The 16,229-nt window shown below is 40.5% G+C and overlaps 1 protein-coding gene across 1 annotated transcript in view; it reads left to right on the top strand.

Annotated features, from left to right (window-relative positions):
* LOC150039010 (usherin-like) overlaps positions 1-16,229 on the top strand; it is a gene marked incomplete at its 5' end in the record, with an annotated part of 572,498 nt that overhangs the window by 527,165 nt on the left and 29,104 nt on the right. The window contains 2 exons of the mRNA XM_090328110.1: positions 3,295-4,811; positions 8,018-8,339. Coding sequence (XP_090184236.1) covers positions 3,295-4,811; positions 8,018-8,339 — 1,839 coding nt within the window. The remainder of the gene's footprint in view (positions 1-3,294; positions 4,812-8,017; positions 8,340-16,229) is intronic.

Genomic DNA, 16,229 nt, shown 5'->3' with positions numbered 1-16,229 from the left:
CTGCTCAGGCTATTTTGGAATGGATAATCATTTGAATTGAGTTGACATTTGAGCTGAGCCCTGAATGACAAGACAGAGTCAGTCATGTGAAGATATGGGGCACAACGTTCCAGGCGAAGCGAATAGCAAAGGCAAGGCCTGGAGGCAGGAATGAACTTGATGTGCTCAAGGAAAGGAGGAAATCCAGTGGGAATAAAACATTGGGGAGGGAGGAACGATGGCCCTCGAAGAGATTCAGATAGTGGTCAGAGTCAGAGGTCTTTGGAGCTGTGGAATGGGGCTGGGAACTTATTCCATATGCAATGAAAATTTCCTAAAGGCCAAAAGCAAATGAATAGAGAAATCCAATTTCTATTTGTAAAAGTAACTTTTGGCTGATGTGTGGAGAACATACCAAGGCACTGGTAGATTCAGATTGGAATTGATGATGGCTCTGGTTAGAAGGGAAATTGAGAAATCAGGGAGCATAGAGGATCAGATGAAGATTTCTGTTGATAGACTGACAAACATAGATGTAAAAGAAAATGGGAAAATTACTTCAGAATGACTTCTAAGTTTGGCCTTGAGCTGTTAACTCAGATGGTGAGTTTGACAGGTGAACAGATTTGAGGGGCAAGTAGGCCATCAAAGGTACAAGGCTAGAATGCCCAAGAAAAGTCATAATCGAAATAAATATTTGGAATCTGTTAGCAGAAACTGTGATGTTGGGCCACTTGATGGCAGAACACTTATGTAGCATCTGCAAAGCTTTAGGTCCCATTCCAAACAGCACACAAAATAGCAATAAATAAACCCCGGGAATGTAACTGTAACTGCTCCTGTACATCACCCTGATAATAAAATTTTAAAAAAAAACAAACACTACTGGAAAAGACCCACTGTGTAGAGAATGTACCTAGTGATGAAGAGAAGCTGGGGTGAAATTCTGGGACATAGGAGATTCACCAGTTGAGTGAAGGAAAATAAGGCAGCCAAAAAATATTGAAAAGAGGTAAAGGAGGTAATAAGTGAAGTAAGTGAATGGAAAGTCCCCAAACTGAAGAGAAAATATGACAAGTGTCACAGAGAGACCAAGTCACATGAGAGATGAGAGTGGCCCTGGCTTTAGGAATGAGGTTACTGTGATATTGGCCAGATCACGTGAAGGGAATGTGGACAGAAACTAGTTAAAGAAGCTGGGGATTGGGAAGAAAAACCAGGAAATGTGACGGTGTTCAGGGTACTATGGCGATGTTAAAATTTTATTTTAAAAAATGCAATGCAATCTACTAGAATGTGTGCATATACCTTGAAAATAACCAGAGGAGGAGGTGGTGAAAATCACTGCAAAGTCATTTGGAGGAAGGAAGGGATGGGATATGGAGCTTGGGTGGTCTCCAATAGAGCACACGTACTAGCTTCACCCACAGCAAAAGGAGAGAGGACAAATACAGATGCCCCTCAATTTATGATAACACATCCATTTTTAGTTAACAGTGCTGTTAAATTGAACATACCTATTTTTAAAACGTACCTAGTTTTAACATACCTAACATACCTAGCATCATAACTTTGTCTCACCTACCTTAAATATGTATCAAAACTGTCTCACTTTACATCATGACTTTATAATATTTGTAATTGATACCTGTGTAGTCTATTACCTACAACATTGGAAGTAAAAACAAAATAGCTATACAGATATGTTTTCTAGTCATCACAAGGTAAAAGTGTTTTACGTTAAGGACCTAAGTCAAGGACAGGGAGCGTAAATTCCTAGGTTAGCCAGAAATGGTACATCACTTGGGAACATTCCATTCTAGTTTGGTTTTTCTAAAGAAAATATATACTATTGTCAACACTGTCCATCCTATGGTGATGAGGGAAATTGTTGGCAGGCAATAGGGAAAGGAGAAACCATAAAATTATTAGCCTGAAAAAAGGGAGAGAGCAAATGTGGTAAAATAGGATTTTAATTAGGTAATTACCTACCTAAAAATATGCATGCTATGGCTATTTTGAGTGAGAGCCGGGGTATGGATCAATTAGTAGAGTGCTTAGCAGGCTCAAGGTATTGAATTCAAATGCCTGTACTATTTAAAAAGAAAAGACATTTAAAATGAAACCAATCCCCATATGTATTTTCCAGGTCCCTGTCACTACAATGAATCACCTGAGACAATTATCTTATAAAGAGGCATGAGTTATTTTGTTCATGGATTTGGTGTGAAACAGGTGGCCCCCTTGTCTTTGGGTCTCTGACACAGAATAGTACATCACGCTAGGAATGCATGGGAAAATAACAACTTAGTTCATAAACCACATAGCTAGAGGTCTGTGGGAGACAGAAAATTAAAACCAACCATTCCTACCTTAGGCAGAATGAGATCAAAAGTGTGACTAGTAGTTTTGAATACTCTTTCCTACTTAAATATATATTACATATATGTGAATATATGTATATGTACTTATATATTTTCTATTTAAATTTATAGACTTATGTGTGTATGTATATGCCCAGACATTGTGATTCCAGCCTGCAATTCCAGCAACTTGGGTTGTGGAGATTGTGGGGGATTATGGTTCAAAACCAGCCTAGACATATGAATCCATGATACTCTTTCATGGCCAGTGGAGAGGCACAGGGGCACACGCCACCATTCTCAGCAACATAAGGGAAAATGTGCGCAGTCTGGCCCATGATAAAGTGAGATCCAGCCATGAAAGTGACAGGCTCAATAAAAGTCTAGAGATGTGACTCAGCTAGTAGAGTTAAACTTCATGCTACATAGTAGAAACCAGACCATAAGTTCAAAAAAAATTTTAAAGGTACTACTTAAGTTTAGTAACCTTGAGGTCTAGATAAAAGCTTATATATTATTCAACAGTATTTTTTCAAAATTTTATTGTAAAGGTGAGGTATAGAGGGTTACAAATACATACATCAGGTAAGAAATACATTTCTTGTGAACACTGTCATCCCTTTCCTCATTTTCTTTAAGTTTTTCCCTCCCAACTCTTCTCCCCTTCAAGTCATATAGTTCATATCCAGCAAAGGGTCTAATGTGTATCACTGCTCAATTAGTTCACCCGTTTTCCTGCCATTTCTGTGCTTAACTGAATTTAAAATCATGGTTTCTCTTTTGGTGGATCTTACTTAGAAATTTTTAATCGCATTCCCAAAATGACTGTCTTAATGTTCCTTCTGAATTAGTCATCCCAGCCAGGCATGAAGAGCATCAGTCTTTTCAAAGGCTGTGTAGCTAAATGACGAGGAATCCTACCACACATGATTGCTTTGCTTCTCTTCCCCAGATGTACAACATCTTCAGCGACGGGCTACTGGAGTACACGGGTTTGAAGCGCCTGTTTCTCTTCCGACGCCTGGTCCCCTTTACTCTCTACACTCTGACCCTGGAGGCCTGTACAGAGGCAGGTTGTGCACATTCGGCACCCCAACCTATCTGGACACAGGAAGCCCCTCCAGACTCCCAGTTGGCTCCCACAATCCAAACTGTGGAGGCCACCAGTATTGAACTTTGTTGGTCAGAGCCTGTTAATCCCAATGGAAAGATTCGTCGCTATGAAGTGGTTCGCAGGTGCTTTGAGGGAAAAACTGGGGGGAATCAGACAATCCAGGCTAATAAGAAAACTGTTTTCTCTGAATACAGTCCTGGAAGGAAGACATTCATGTATAATGACACAGATTTGCAGCCCTGGACACAGTGTGAATATCAGATCTGCGCTTGGAATTCGGCAGGGAATACCTGTAGCTCTTGGAGTGCGGTGAGGACATTAGAAGCGCCTCCAGAAAGACTGTCCCCACCTGAGCTATCCTATGCATCCACGAATCCACCAGAACTACTGATTTCCTGGAGGCCTCCAGAGAAGTCCAATGGTATTATGCAGTCCTATAAGCTACAACGGAATGGAACGCTCTATCCTTTCAGCTTTGATGCTGCAACTTTCAATTACACCGACAATAACTTGCTTCCCTTTTCCACCTACAGTTATTCGGTGATGGGCTGCACTAGCGGAGGCTGCACCACCAGCATTCCCGCCCACATCACAACCCCTGAGGCTGCCCCGTCTGGAGTCCAGCCTCCAACTCTTTGTCCTGTTAATGCTAATCAAATAAATGTGTCTTGGTCACCCCCCTTACTTCCAAATGGAAGGATCACTCACTATTTGCTTAGAGGTAATGGTGAGGAGTACCTGGCCAGGCAGAACCTGTCCCTGCTGTTATCTCATTTACAGCCATACACTCAGTACAGTTTCTCCCTCACAGCCTGCACATGTGGAGGATGCACAACAAGTGAGTCAAAATCTGCCTGGACAATGGAAGCCCCACCAGAGAATATGGACCCCCCAACCTTGCAAGTCACTGGCCCTGTGTCCATAGAAATCACATGGAAACCCCCAAGAAATCCAAATGGCCAAATAAGAAGTTATGAAGTCAGGAGGGATGGTACTATTGTGTATACTGGCCTGGAAACACACTATCATGACATTACCCTAACCCCAGGCATGGAGTATGGCTATGCTGTGGCTGCCAGCAACAGCCAAGGAAGCATCTGGAGTCCTCCAGTCAAAGAACGCACCAGCCCCTACGCACCCTTGGGGATAGAACCCCCAACCCTACATGCCAAGGGCCCTCAGGAGATCAGAGTGACTTGGGATCCTCCAGTGAGGACCAATGGTGACATCCTCAACTATACCCTCCTCATCCGTGAGCTGTTTGACAGAGAAACAAAAACCACACACTTCAACACGACTCACAAGTCTTTTGGCACACGTTCATTCTTGGTGACACAGCTCAAGCCGTATCACAGGTGGGTTATCCGCTGGGTTCTCTGAGAGCCAGCCATGGTCCTTTCTGTTGTGTAAATCCTCGATCAGATGTGATGAAGATTCAATAAATAAATAAAGCTGTATAATGGGTATTCCTGTTCCCTGTCCACTTAAACTTCCACAGTGGACAAATCCCATCATTGTCTGACCAAGGCTTTTCTTGCACAAGCTGTAGACAATAGAATTCTTGCAAGTGGTGTTTTGATAACCATTTTTATTCCAAGAAGATTAGCATACACCCTACCCTTTCCAGAACAACTAAGTACAGAGATGAGGCTGAGTTCCTAAACTGAGTCCCTCCTGAAACATGGTGTTTCTTGGTACTCAGAGCCCAGGGATCACCCATGAACAAAATGACAGAGCATGACAAAGTAGCATTGAGGGATACGACAGAGCATTCTTACACTGGTACCACAATTTCTTCTGTAGCAACCCCTTCTTGAACCCAGAACTTTAGGAAGCTCTTTACCCAAGGATGTTGAAACTTTTCTGAATATTTCTTTACCCTCGTCAGAACTCTCTCACCTTTGAACCCAGGACTTCTCAGATGACCCTGCCTTACTGACTCATGTTTTCCCTGACAGTTTTGGCTGGGCTCTGTTACATGCATGGGGGTTTATTGTTCACAACACAAAGAAATTTTACCACCACACTCTACCTGTGACTTGAGGAATGAGTTGGCATCTTTTCTCATCTCATTTTAAGTAACATACATCTCCAGAGAGAAGAATAATAAAATGTATTTTAGGCTAAAAATTTAGTAAAATGAAGAGAACCATTTAAAAAAAAGTAAAATCTAGAAAAGTGTTGATTTCTAGCCAACACAGGTAAAATCCTGCTATAACTATAATCTACTGATGTGCAGATTAGATAGTCCTATAATTATCTCTGATATATAATGCTGTTTAAATGAAACATGCATAGTCTTTTTTTTTTTTTTTGCCAGTCCTGGGCTTGAGCTCAGGGCCTGAGCACTGTCCTTGGACTTTCTCAAGGCGAGAGCTCTACCACTTGAGCCTCAGCACTACTTCCAGCTTTTTCTATATATGTGGTACCAAGGAACCGAACCCGGGTCTTCGTGCATGCTAGGCAAGCACTTTAACCACTAGGCCAAGTTCCTGGCCCGAAACATGCATAGTCTTATGCATCTACTTGTGACAATTATGTAGGGTTGTATTAAATATTAAACAGTAATTAAAACTTCCTCAGGTATCCTGAGTGAGTTGGCCTTTATCTTCTTGTGATTTGGACATTAAAAATGCCCAGATTAGCTCCCCAGTTGTGCATTTTATACAGGCTTCTTCTTTACTTTTCTATGCATGCAAGTTGCAGAAATCTTATTGCCCTCTGAAACTGATGTTCAAAAAAAGTTATAAGTAGGATGGTAGCCTTGAGCTGAAGAGCTCAGAGACAGTGCCAAGGCCCAGAGTTCAAGTCCCACGACACACACACACACACACACACACACACACACACACACACACACAAAAGAATTCTAAGGGCTAATGCACCTTCTATCTGGAAAATATCATGTAACCCTTTTATTAATTACAATAAAAATATTAAAAAAAGAATTCTAAGGGAGAAACTGGGTTTCCATATGTGAAAGGGGTATTTTTACTAATCTGAGAAGAAAGATTAATCTAGCAAGCCCAGCAGTAACATTGAAGCACATGTGAAAGACTCCTTCATCATCCATTCTAATTGAAGCTGTCAATTATATTCATGGCATCAAACAGAACAAAACACTACATAAAGTTTAGCTTCAAGCTTCATTGCCTGGGGTTTGAACTCAGGACCTAGGTTCTGTCTTTTTGTTCAAGACTGATGTTCTACCACTTGAACCAGAGCTCTACATTCTGGCTGTTTGATGGGTAATTGGAAATAAGAGTTTCTTGGACTTTTTTAAACTGGCTGCCTTTGAACTGAGAACCTCAGATTTCAGCCTCCTGAATAGCAAGGATTACAAGCATCAGTCACTGGTGCTCAGCTTGTGCCATTTTTTGTTTGGTTGGGTGCTTGGGTGTTTGGTTGGTTTTTAAAGCATATTGATATCTACTGACTTTGGGAATTAGTACATTCCACTTTATGTCAGTAAGACATGTCCTAGTAACTGATACAGGCTTTACAAACAACCACAGAAAATCCAGAAAAAGAATAATCCCTGTTTGGAAAATCAAAATTCCTCATGGAATTTCTTAGAAATTCAAACACAGAGATAGGTTTTCAGACCAAGAAACTGATAATCCCATCACAGCAGAGACAGGTACAATAAGAAAGAAAAGGAAAGAGTAGAAAATCAATGGAGTGAAAGAAACACTAAGAAAAAGAGAGGCACAATTAAGGAGTGATGTTGTTCAAAAGAAATGTACTCTTTATCTGACTTATGTGTCTGTAATAAATAAATTGCTTTTAAAACAAGAAAGTTGAAAGCAGTGGCTAAAGCAAAGAGATAAAATGGAAAAGGCAAAAACCTAAAGAAGTAAAGAGAGGAAGACAAGAGTTGGGTACTTGAGAAAAAACTGGGGGTGTCATAAAATAAATGGGGCCTGGGAACAGGATAAAAAAAAAAACATGGAATAGGCTTACTTGTAGCATAGGTACTTAACACTAAGCAGAGCCTGCTTTATTAGAAAAGTCAATGCTATGTAAATAGACCTCTCCAAGTGGCAGACACCAGCTATGAGGCAAAATATAATTGATTAGTTGAGTTTAACTGGATGGTGATAAGGTGTCTTCATGATGGATAATCTAGTGGGTACCTAGATTCACTTTGGCCTCCGAAGGTCTTTGTCGGGTGTAAGAAAGCTTGTTTAAGCTGCCAAGTATCAGGTGAATGGATTTATTACCACTGAGACCTTAACTCAATGATGTCCCTTCATGACCTAGAAATGTCCTGGGGCATCAGTTAGACCCAGTAGCACTGGTAGGAGGAGACCAGAATTGCAATTGATTTGTACTTTCTCCACTGAGTTCTGTGTTAAGTAATTTTAGAGTACCAGATTTTCAGGATGGATTAGAATCTTGAAAGTTTATTGTGTTCTTTTGGTGGATGGAATGGGAAGAATTGTGCCCACTTGTCAACAAAAAGATGAATGAGTCTCTCCTTTAATCTGGAACACAGGGAAGATTTGTCCCATGAAGGTTGATTTTGTGTATCACGTGTGACCTGCCTTCTGTCCTGCAGGTATGAAGCACGAATCCAAGCTTGTACCATCCTAGGATGTGCTTTGAGTGATTGGACCTCCACCCAGACCCTAGAGATTGCACCACTGATGCAACCTGCCCCACATCTGCAGGTGCTGATGACTAGAAAAGGATTCCTACCCATTGTTTCCTTGTGGTGGACAGAACCCATCCAGCCAAATGGAAAAATCTTATACTTCCAGTTGCTCAGAAGACAAAAGGCAACTCAGCCTGAAAGTTTCAGTCCAGTATTAATCTACAATGGGAGCTTGAGTTCATTTACAGATTCTGAACTATTGCCTTTCACAGAGTATGAGTACCAGGTAAGAAATAGGCATTGCCAACAATTCAAGTGGAGAATGTATGCACATTCCATTGTCGCTCTGGGAAGAATTGACAGTGATTCAAAAAACTGCTCAATCAAACATAGTTATAATAGCTTTTAAAACTAAACAGCAGTCAGACTTGAGTAGCTCAAACGTGTAATCCTAGACACTCAGGAGGCTGAGATCTGAGGATCATATTTCAAAGGCAGCCGGGGCATGAAAAACCTTTAACTCCAATTAACCGGAAAAAAGCAGGAAGTAGAGGTGGGTTCAAGTAATACAGGGCCAGCTGTGAGCACGAAGTCAAGTGAGAGTTCAAGGTCCTGAATTATAGCCACGGTATTAGGGTGGATGAATGTGCACGCGTGCACACACTCACACACACACACACACACACACACACTCTAAGAACAATAGTCTGATAACATTTTTAAATATGGAGAATTTCTATGATTTGCCATCCGAAGCTATGTTCATTTCTCTTGAATTTACAACTTCCTTAAAACATTTATCATATCAATAACTAGTAAAAAAAAATAGTTGCCAATGTATCAGTCTGCTATGCATGACAAGAGTAGGTCTTATGCCAACAAGTTTTGGTATCAAGTAGGCAGTGAAATTTTTAGCATCCAAAACATAAGAAAGTTCCTGAGGGTTTGAAGAAATACACAGATATAAATCCACATTTTTGCCTGCAATTTCAGATCTATTAATCACTGATAGTAGTGTATTTTTGATCAATCAGAACTCATTTGGCAGCAAAACCAATCTAAGCAAGTTTAAGGCTGTCTAGAGTGTTTAATTTATCCCACTGACACATATCTTCTTGCAGAAATATTGTTTTATTGTAAGATCATTAATGCGATGGCGCTGGAGCTATTACAAAACATACAGTAGATTCATTGTGTTACCTTTCTGAAACCTGAAAAACAAGATTATTGTATAACCTGTCAGTGTCTGAGGTTTAGGATAAGGACTACAGTTTATGTCACAAACGAATACAAAACCTACTGATGCCACAGCTGGAAACAGTCTAGATCCAGGTGGCCATCCTTTTCTCATTATCTTCACTGAAAACTGTCAAGTTATCAAATGCCTCTCAGTCCTCAGTACCTAGGTTGCCTTATGAATAACAATGTACCTTTGTAAGAGAGTCCAGGGCAAATGGCCTGAAATCTTTAATTCATATTAGACAAAACTAAACCACTCAAAAATACTGAATGCCAAGCAGGAATGGTATCATATCACTGGTTTGGATATTGGCCACCTGGCTTCTAGAAGTCTCATCTCGTTTTTTTTCAAGACTGGTAAATTCCAAGCATGTGTCTTATCTCTAGTAAAAATTTCTCATCAGGAGCTAAGCATGATCAAGGGACTCACATTTCAGAAGAGAGACAGGTTAAGAGTCTCCGGCTGTGCTGTCTCTTTTGTAATTGTCACTGCCAGCTTAATGTCACAGGTCTTCCTCCACACTCCTCTCAAGTCACCACATTTAATTTGGTTTTCATAATAAACTGACCTGAACTTTGCAGTTATAGCTAATCGGATGTTGTTACAACATAAGGACAGAGACCAAGAAAAAAATAAATTAAGCTTAACAGACCCAGATTGTATGGAAACTGATATTTTTGAAAAGTTGAAATTTAAATACTGAAGTACCTGCACTAAATTACCTCATGTATGTAACTGCACAAAATGCTGAGCCTTTATGGAGTAAATTCTACATCTGCCTTTGGTGAAGTCCTAGGTGGGAGGAAGATTAAAAAAAAAAAAACTAAAAGAACATTTTGCCTTTGAGATGAATTTGCATTGCTCTCAAATCCACTCGTTCTAGTCAGTGATGCAATCTGAAGGTGGTGGAAGCCAGGTGGTGGGTCTTAGCTGGAGGCCACAGGCCACCCAGAGTATGCTCCTAAAGAGCCCCTTCCTCTTTCTCTCTTGGCTTCTTTGTCACCATGAAGTGAGCACCTTCCTTCTATGACCTATGTTCACCACAGACTGCTGAAACTGTGTGCCTGGATAAACCTTCCCTACCTCCCATATAAATTGATTATCTCTAATACATATATATATACATATATATATATATAGTACATCTTTTGCAAGAATGGAAAGCTAACCCGGCACACATTCCTGAGGGGAGGCAAGAGGGACACCAGCAATCCATTTTCTTGACAAGCAGCGGAGGTGGTCTACAATACACTCCTTTTTAAAAATACTGCCCCAAAGCAGCAGTGTGCTAGTTAAGCTTGATTTTTTTTTCAAGTGGTGATTTCCTAAATCAGTGGTTCTCAACCCTGACAGCACATTAGAGTCACCTGGGGAACTTTTTACAACATTCTCGATGCCCATGACCACACTCTGGCTCTGCCCTCGAGTCTTGATTCCCAAATGGATCCCGCATTCCAGCTGTTCAAAAGATTCCCCAGCTGATTCTAATAGGCAGCCAGGGCTGTGAATTGCTGTCACAAACGGTCATAAACCATCACCTGAGTGAGTGAAGCCAGCCACCGCAAGTCCTAATCCCAATGAATAAGCATTTTATTTACCTTGGTCTATACCTAGCTTTTGAAAGAAGAGTCCTATGGTTTAGGTGTGACACTAGAACTGAGATCAGAATGTATTGTCTGGGAAGCTCTTCTTGTCTCCTCATTTTATTTTCTCCTGGATTTTTGTTTCGTTCTTGTCATGGTTGTTTTATTTCATTTTGCCTCTGACTTTTAATGCCCAGCCTTTGTTGGTAAGTGCAGCATTGTTTAAAATGAGATTTCTCAACATGGAGCTATTTCAACATTGTTTCTAAGGTGAAGAATAAAACCAGTAAGATCTGAAGCATAAACCAAAACATTAGAAGTCATTTTGTATGTCACCAGTGTAGGTAGATGGCTTGACAGATGGCAGAAAGCAGAAGCTCTTTGTGAATACTCAAACACAATTGAGTTTACCAAAATAGGGTCTCTCCATAAATCTGTAAACTCGTCTTTACACATAAATGAGATATTTCTCACGAAAGGAAGTTTTCCCAATGTGAAATTCTTTTCTCTTGATGAGGATCGCAGCTTACTGAGCTGCTACAGAATATTTACAAATCCAATAATATGTGTTAATAGATGATTCATTCCTTTCAAAATTGGACAATGCTAATACATTATATATATGCATACACATATACATATGTAGGCATGTATGTGTATATATACATATATGTATACATATATGTATATAGACTCAAATACTGTTATCAAACAAGCAAGGTAAGACAATGATCTTTCCACAAGCTTCAAGAGGCACCTCTGTGAGCCTCACTCCATGAGATGCTCCTGTTGAGGGAACTTTGTTTCTCATTTCTGTTTGGCTCATTTTGTTGTTGTTCATTGCATGGGGTGGGGCCTGGGGCCCTCGCCTTACCATTGATCTCCCTTCCTTACTGGTGTTTAAGCTCTTCACTTCAGGGAGTAAGCACAGGCTAATGAGCAGCTCTCCATAATTGTGCGTTCATATTCATACTCCTGCTTAAGGCATTGACTCATCACAGAGTGGCAGAAGCCTTCCAGGGCTCCCCCTCTTCTCTGAATCATGCTGTCAGTGACTTAATTAGTTTTCCTGAAACTCCCTCATTTTGATCGACTTGATTTTTGTTGTTTTTTGGTTTTGGCAGTAAGCACCCATGTATCCTCAAGGGCTCTGCATGCTTCAAGTGTCTCCTCCTGGCTAAGGGGCCCGATGCTGCTGGTCAGCCTTTGAGGAACATCTCTGGCTCACGGGTATGAGGGGCCATTGCTGCACTGCTGGAGCCCACACAGCATAACAGCTTCCTACAAGACCAGCTCTGTCCCTAAATAAGAGGACAGGTGGGATGTTTTGTCAAAGGGACACAGAAAGGCCTCCTTACTGTCCCTGCCAAAGACAGCTGACTGAAGACCACAGGAGGGGATTGTGAAAGGCTATTCCTGTCCTATCACCCCCAAAAGACCACAAAAGGCCACCACATTGTGGATGATGAGTAGAGCAGGGAAGGAGAGACTACAGACAGCAGCTTCTAGTCTTTCTCAACTTTTGAGCAAATGAATCTTTCCAGTACCTTTCTCATTGTCTTAGTTTGGGTTTGTTATAACCCAGTTTCAGACCCTGGCTGGCTTAAAGAGCAAAGATTCCTCACAGTTAGAGAGACTGAAAATTCCAAGGTCAAGTTGTGAGTAGAACCTGTGAGTGTTAAGAGCCACTTCCTGTTAATGGTTAACCATCTTATCCTTTTCTTCACCTGGCCCACAACAGAGAGAGAGGGACAGAAGAAAGAGAATGGGACAAGAGAGAGAGTTCCCGTTAGTCTCTTTTTCTTCCAGAGCTCCTCTCAGTAGGAGCTAATTACCTCCTAAAGTTCTTGCCTGAAAATACCATTACACTGGGGACTATGTCGGTGTATTATAGATTCAGGGGTTTTATGGATTTGGGGTGCTCAGGTACTCACCTATGGAAAGAAGTTCCTTCAAATTCTAAGTTCTATGGGCCAACGGGGGATAAATGACACCCTTAGAATATCAAACTTCATCTTCTCTTGTTTGGCTTTTGTGCTCTTCAGCTTGTAGCACCTGACAAAACAAATCCTAATCTTAACCAGCTTGATTTTCTAATGCTGATAACTTTAAATTGTATTGATGGGAACACAGCTAGCTTCAGACAAGAAATGGTTATGTAGTTGATTAACCATCACCAAAATGAACATACGGAAGTATCAATGGGGGTAACAAAACTGAAAATTACTTATTTATTTCTTAATGATTTTTTGGTCAGTCAAGGGGCTTGAATCAGGGACGGGTACTGTCCCTGAGCTCTTTTGCTCAAAGTTCGAGCTCCACTATCTTGAGCCATAGTGCCACTTCTAGTCTTCTGGTGCTTAGAGATAAGGGCCCCACAGACTTTCCTGCCTACGATGGCTTTGAACATCAATCCCTCTTAGCCTTAAGATTTATGCTCAATATATTCCAAAACATACATGGAAACAATCAATATAACTTTCCAGTTTACTACACAGGTTCAATTTATGGCCTTACAAAATGTACAACATTAAGCTTTCATGATTATTTTACACTAAGTCATAGAAGACTGTTGAGTCAAATTAAACAGAAAGGAATTTCTTGTTTGTTCATCAGAAAAGGGCACTGAGTTAAAAATTTTAAACCAAGAACAATAGGCCTCAGAAACCTGGATGGGAGACTCCAGGCTAGATTGATTTCTTCTCACTTTTCTTTCCTCATCCTAGCCTGAATCTACCTGGCCTCATTCTGTACAGACTCTGCCAAAGGCTTTGAGGGAATTTCCTATCTGCTCTCCCAAATCTGTGTCTTATTCTCTTGTCTTTAAACAATGAATAAGAGTAGCCCTGCATATGCAGGCTTGCTCTCCTGTTCTCCAAGCGGAAGACAAAAGAGTTACGTTAAAATCTCACAACTTTGGCAAGATAATTTTTCATACCCTCTCTGAGACCTAAGAAACCTTAGACATCTAGCCAAATGTTCCAAAACTTCCTCTTGCCTCCCCTCCAGCTCCACCTCTTTCTGGTCATAATAAAGAAATGCTTCCTTTCAAGAAGGAAAAGAGCCACCATATTAAAATAATTCTTTTGTCTTGTCATTGAATCATTAATAAAATCAGAATGTAAAAATAGTTAACCAAGCTTGGCATTGCCTATAATCCTAGCTACTCAGGAGGCTGAGATCTGAGGATTGTCATTCAAAGACCAGCCAAGACAGAGGTCTGTGGGACTCTTATCTCCCACTAGCCAGCAAAATGCGTGGATTATAAATGTGGTTCAAGTAGTAGTGAGTCAGCTTTGAGCAGAAAAGGACGTGTGAGAGCAGAAGGCCCCAAGTTCAAGCCTCGCTACTGGCACAGAAACGGAAAGAAATAAAAATATCTACTCAAGTGCACCGTTGGCTGTGAAAGAATGACACTCATTCAAATGGCAGTTTAGCCTCTACCATCTCTCTTCTCAGGAAAAGAACTATTTTCCTAAATAGAGAGGACTAAAATTCCTCCCAAATCTGATAAGTGGGACTGACTTTTCTGCACCTGGCTACTTGCTTCATGTTGCTTATTTTCTGTTGCCACCACCCTAATCCATTTCTTTCCTAAGCATTTTCTTTGCTACCCTTAAAGACTACTTATTGAACATGCTTTCTGTTTGGTTTTGGACTTGCATTTAATTAGGTCTTAATCTCACTAACATATTTCTGGCCAGCATGGACGCATTTGTTTGGTTAGTTTCTCCCATAAGAATTAAGCTCCCTTCCTTCCACCTTCCAAAGCTCCGAGTTTTAAATGATTTATTGATATTGTCTGACTCCAGCAGTGCATGCACTTACAACTTTAGCACTTGATACAGACAGCCATCAGAACATATCTGTGAGTAGAAAATTTAGGTCTGCCGCTAGGCCTGGCCAAATCACATCTCACCCTCCAGCATTCATTGCCAGAAAGCTCACCTTACCTCTCCTGTGTGAAGGCATTCAGGAGCATGTCCTGTTCTTGCTCTGTCTTGCCAAACTTGCTTAGGGTCTATACTTAAGCTCTTGTTGTTGGTAGTTTTCCTTGCCTTTGGGACAATGCAGACATAGAACAGAAGTGGTTCTCCCTCCTATGCAGATGCAAGAGGATTTATCTTTAAGTCAGGATTGATATTCCTGCCTCGACATTGTGTGTTTGCTAGAAATAAATGTTAAACACACCAGAATTTTTTTTTTCTCCAACTGAATGAAGAAGTGTGACTCTAAGCTGCCCTTGTAGCTCATACTTTTAAACTTTATTTGTTCCACAATAGGACTATGAAAATGTGGCTTCCTCAATGTCATCTAAAGGTTAGGTCCTGGAAATATTTTTTGTCGGTCATGGGGCTTGAACTTAGGGCCCAGGTACTGTCCTTGAGTTCTTTTGCACAAGACTAACACTTTACTACTTTGATCTACAGTGCCACTTCTGGATTTTGAGTGGTTAATTGGAGATAAAAGTACCACAGGACTTCAACTGCAATCCTCAGATCTCAGCCTCCTGAGTAGCTATAAGTAGAGGCCTAACTATAATTTATTTTTAGAAAAGAATTCAAAATCTTCCAGGAAAGGATAAGATGTATTATAATTATTTTTCTTTATCATGTATTTTTGGCACTTAGGAACCTGTCATAATGAAGTACTAATGTTCAGAGAATAAACCCAATTATTAAGATTGAGGTGGGAGGCTAAAAACTATTGATTCTACACCTTCAGCAGATGGAATTTAATTGATAAGACAGAGACCTGCCAGTGAATCAAAGATTCATAAACATGTAGCTCTGAACATAGATTTTAAAAGTGACAGTGACAACATAAGATAGAAATTAGAAAACAGTTTAGAAAAGCTGGGTAATGCCAAAAACAGACCCAGGAAAGAAGAGACCTCGTTTTGTCTTCAGGGACAGCACTAATTCCACAGAAAACTCTCAGGAATACCTTGATATGAAAGAGCTACTTGGCCCAAATCATACCACAGAAAAATCAGGAGATACTGTTTTTTTCTGTGTTTAGAAAAGAAAAAAGGAAAAAAGGAGGAAACAGGGAGAGCCTGTTTCCAATTACCCTTTTTATGACTAATTGTTTCTCTGAACACACCTTGTATTGGTACATGTGTGCCAATGTTGGTACAAGAAACTCTCCTCGTGTATAGCAGGATCTCTGAAGGAGACAGCACAGTCAAGAGAGACTATCTGAAGAAAATTCAATTTTAATAGAATTATAGAGATATAAGCAGATTTTGGAAAATTAGTGAAGAATAGTTAAGTACTCAAAGACGAGGTATAGCCAAGACCTGTTTTCTTGCAGGCCTAAAAGAACAAGGGAAAAACTTGGTGAAGAATTT

The sequence above is a fragment of the Megascapheus bottae genome, unplaced genomic scaffold (assembly GCF_031878675.1).
Source record: "Megascapheus bottae isolate mThoBot1 unplaced genomic scaffold, mThoBot2.hap1 H_1, whole genome shotgun sequence".
In the NCBI taxonomy this organism is placed as follows: Eukaryota; Metazoa; Chordata; class Mammalia; order Rodentia; family Geomyidae; genus Megascapheus; species Megascapheus bottae.
The sequence above is the reverse complement of the archived record's forward strand: the minus strand, read 5'-3'. Positions and strand labels throughout refer to the sequence as shown.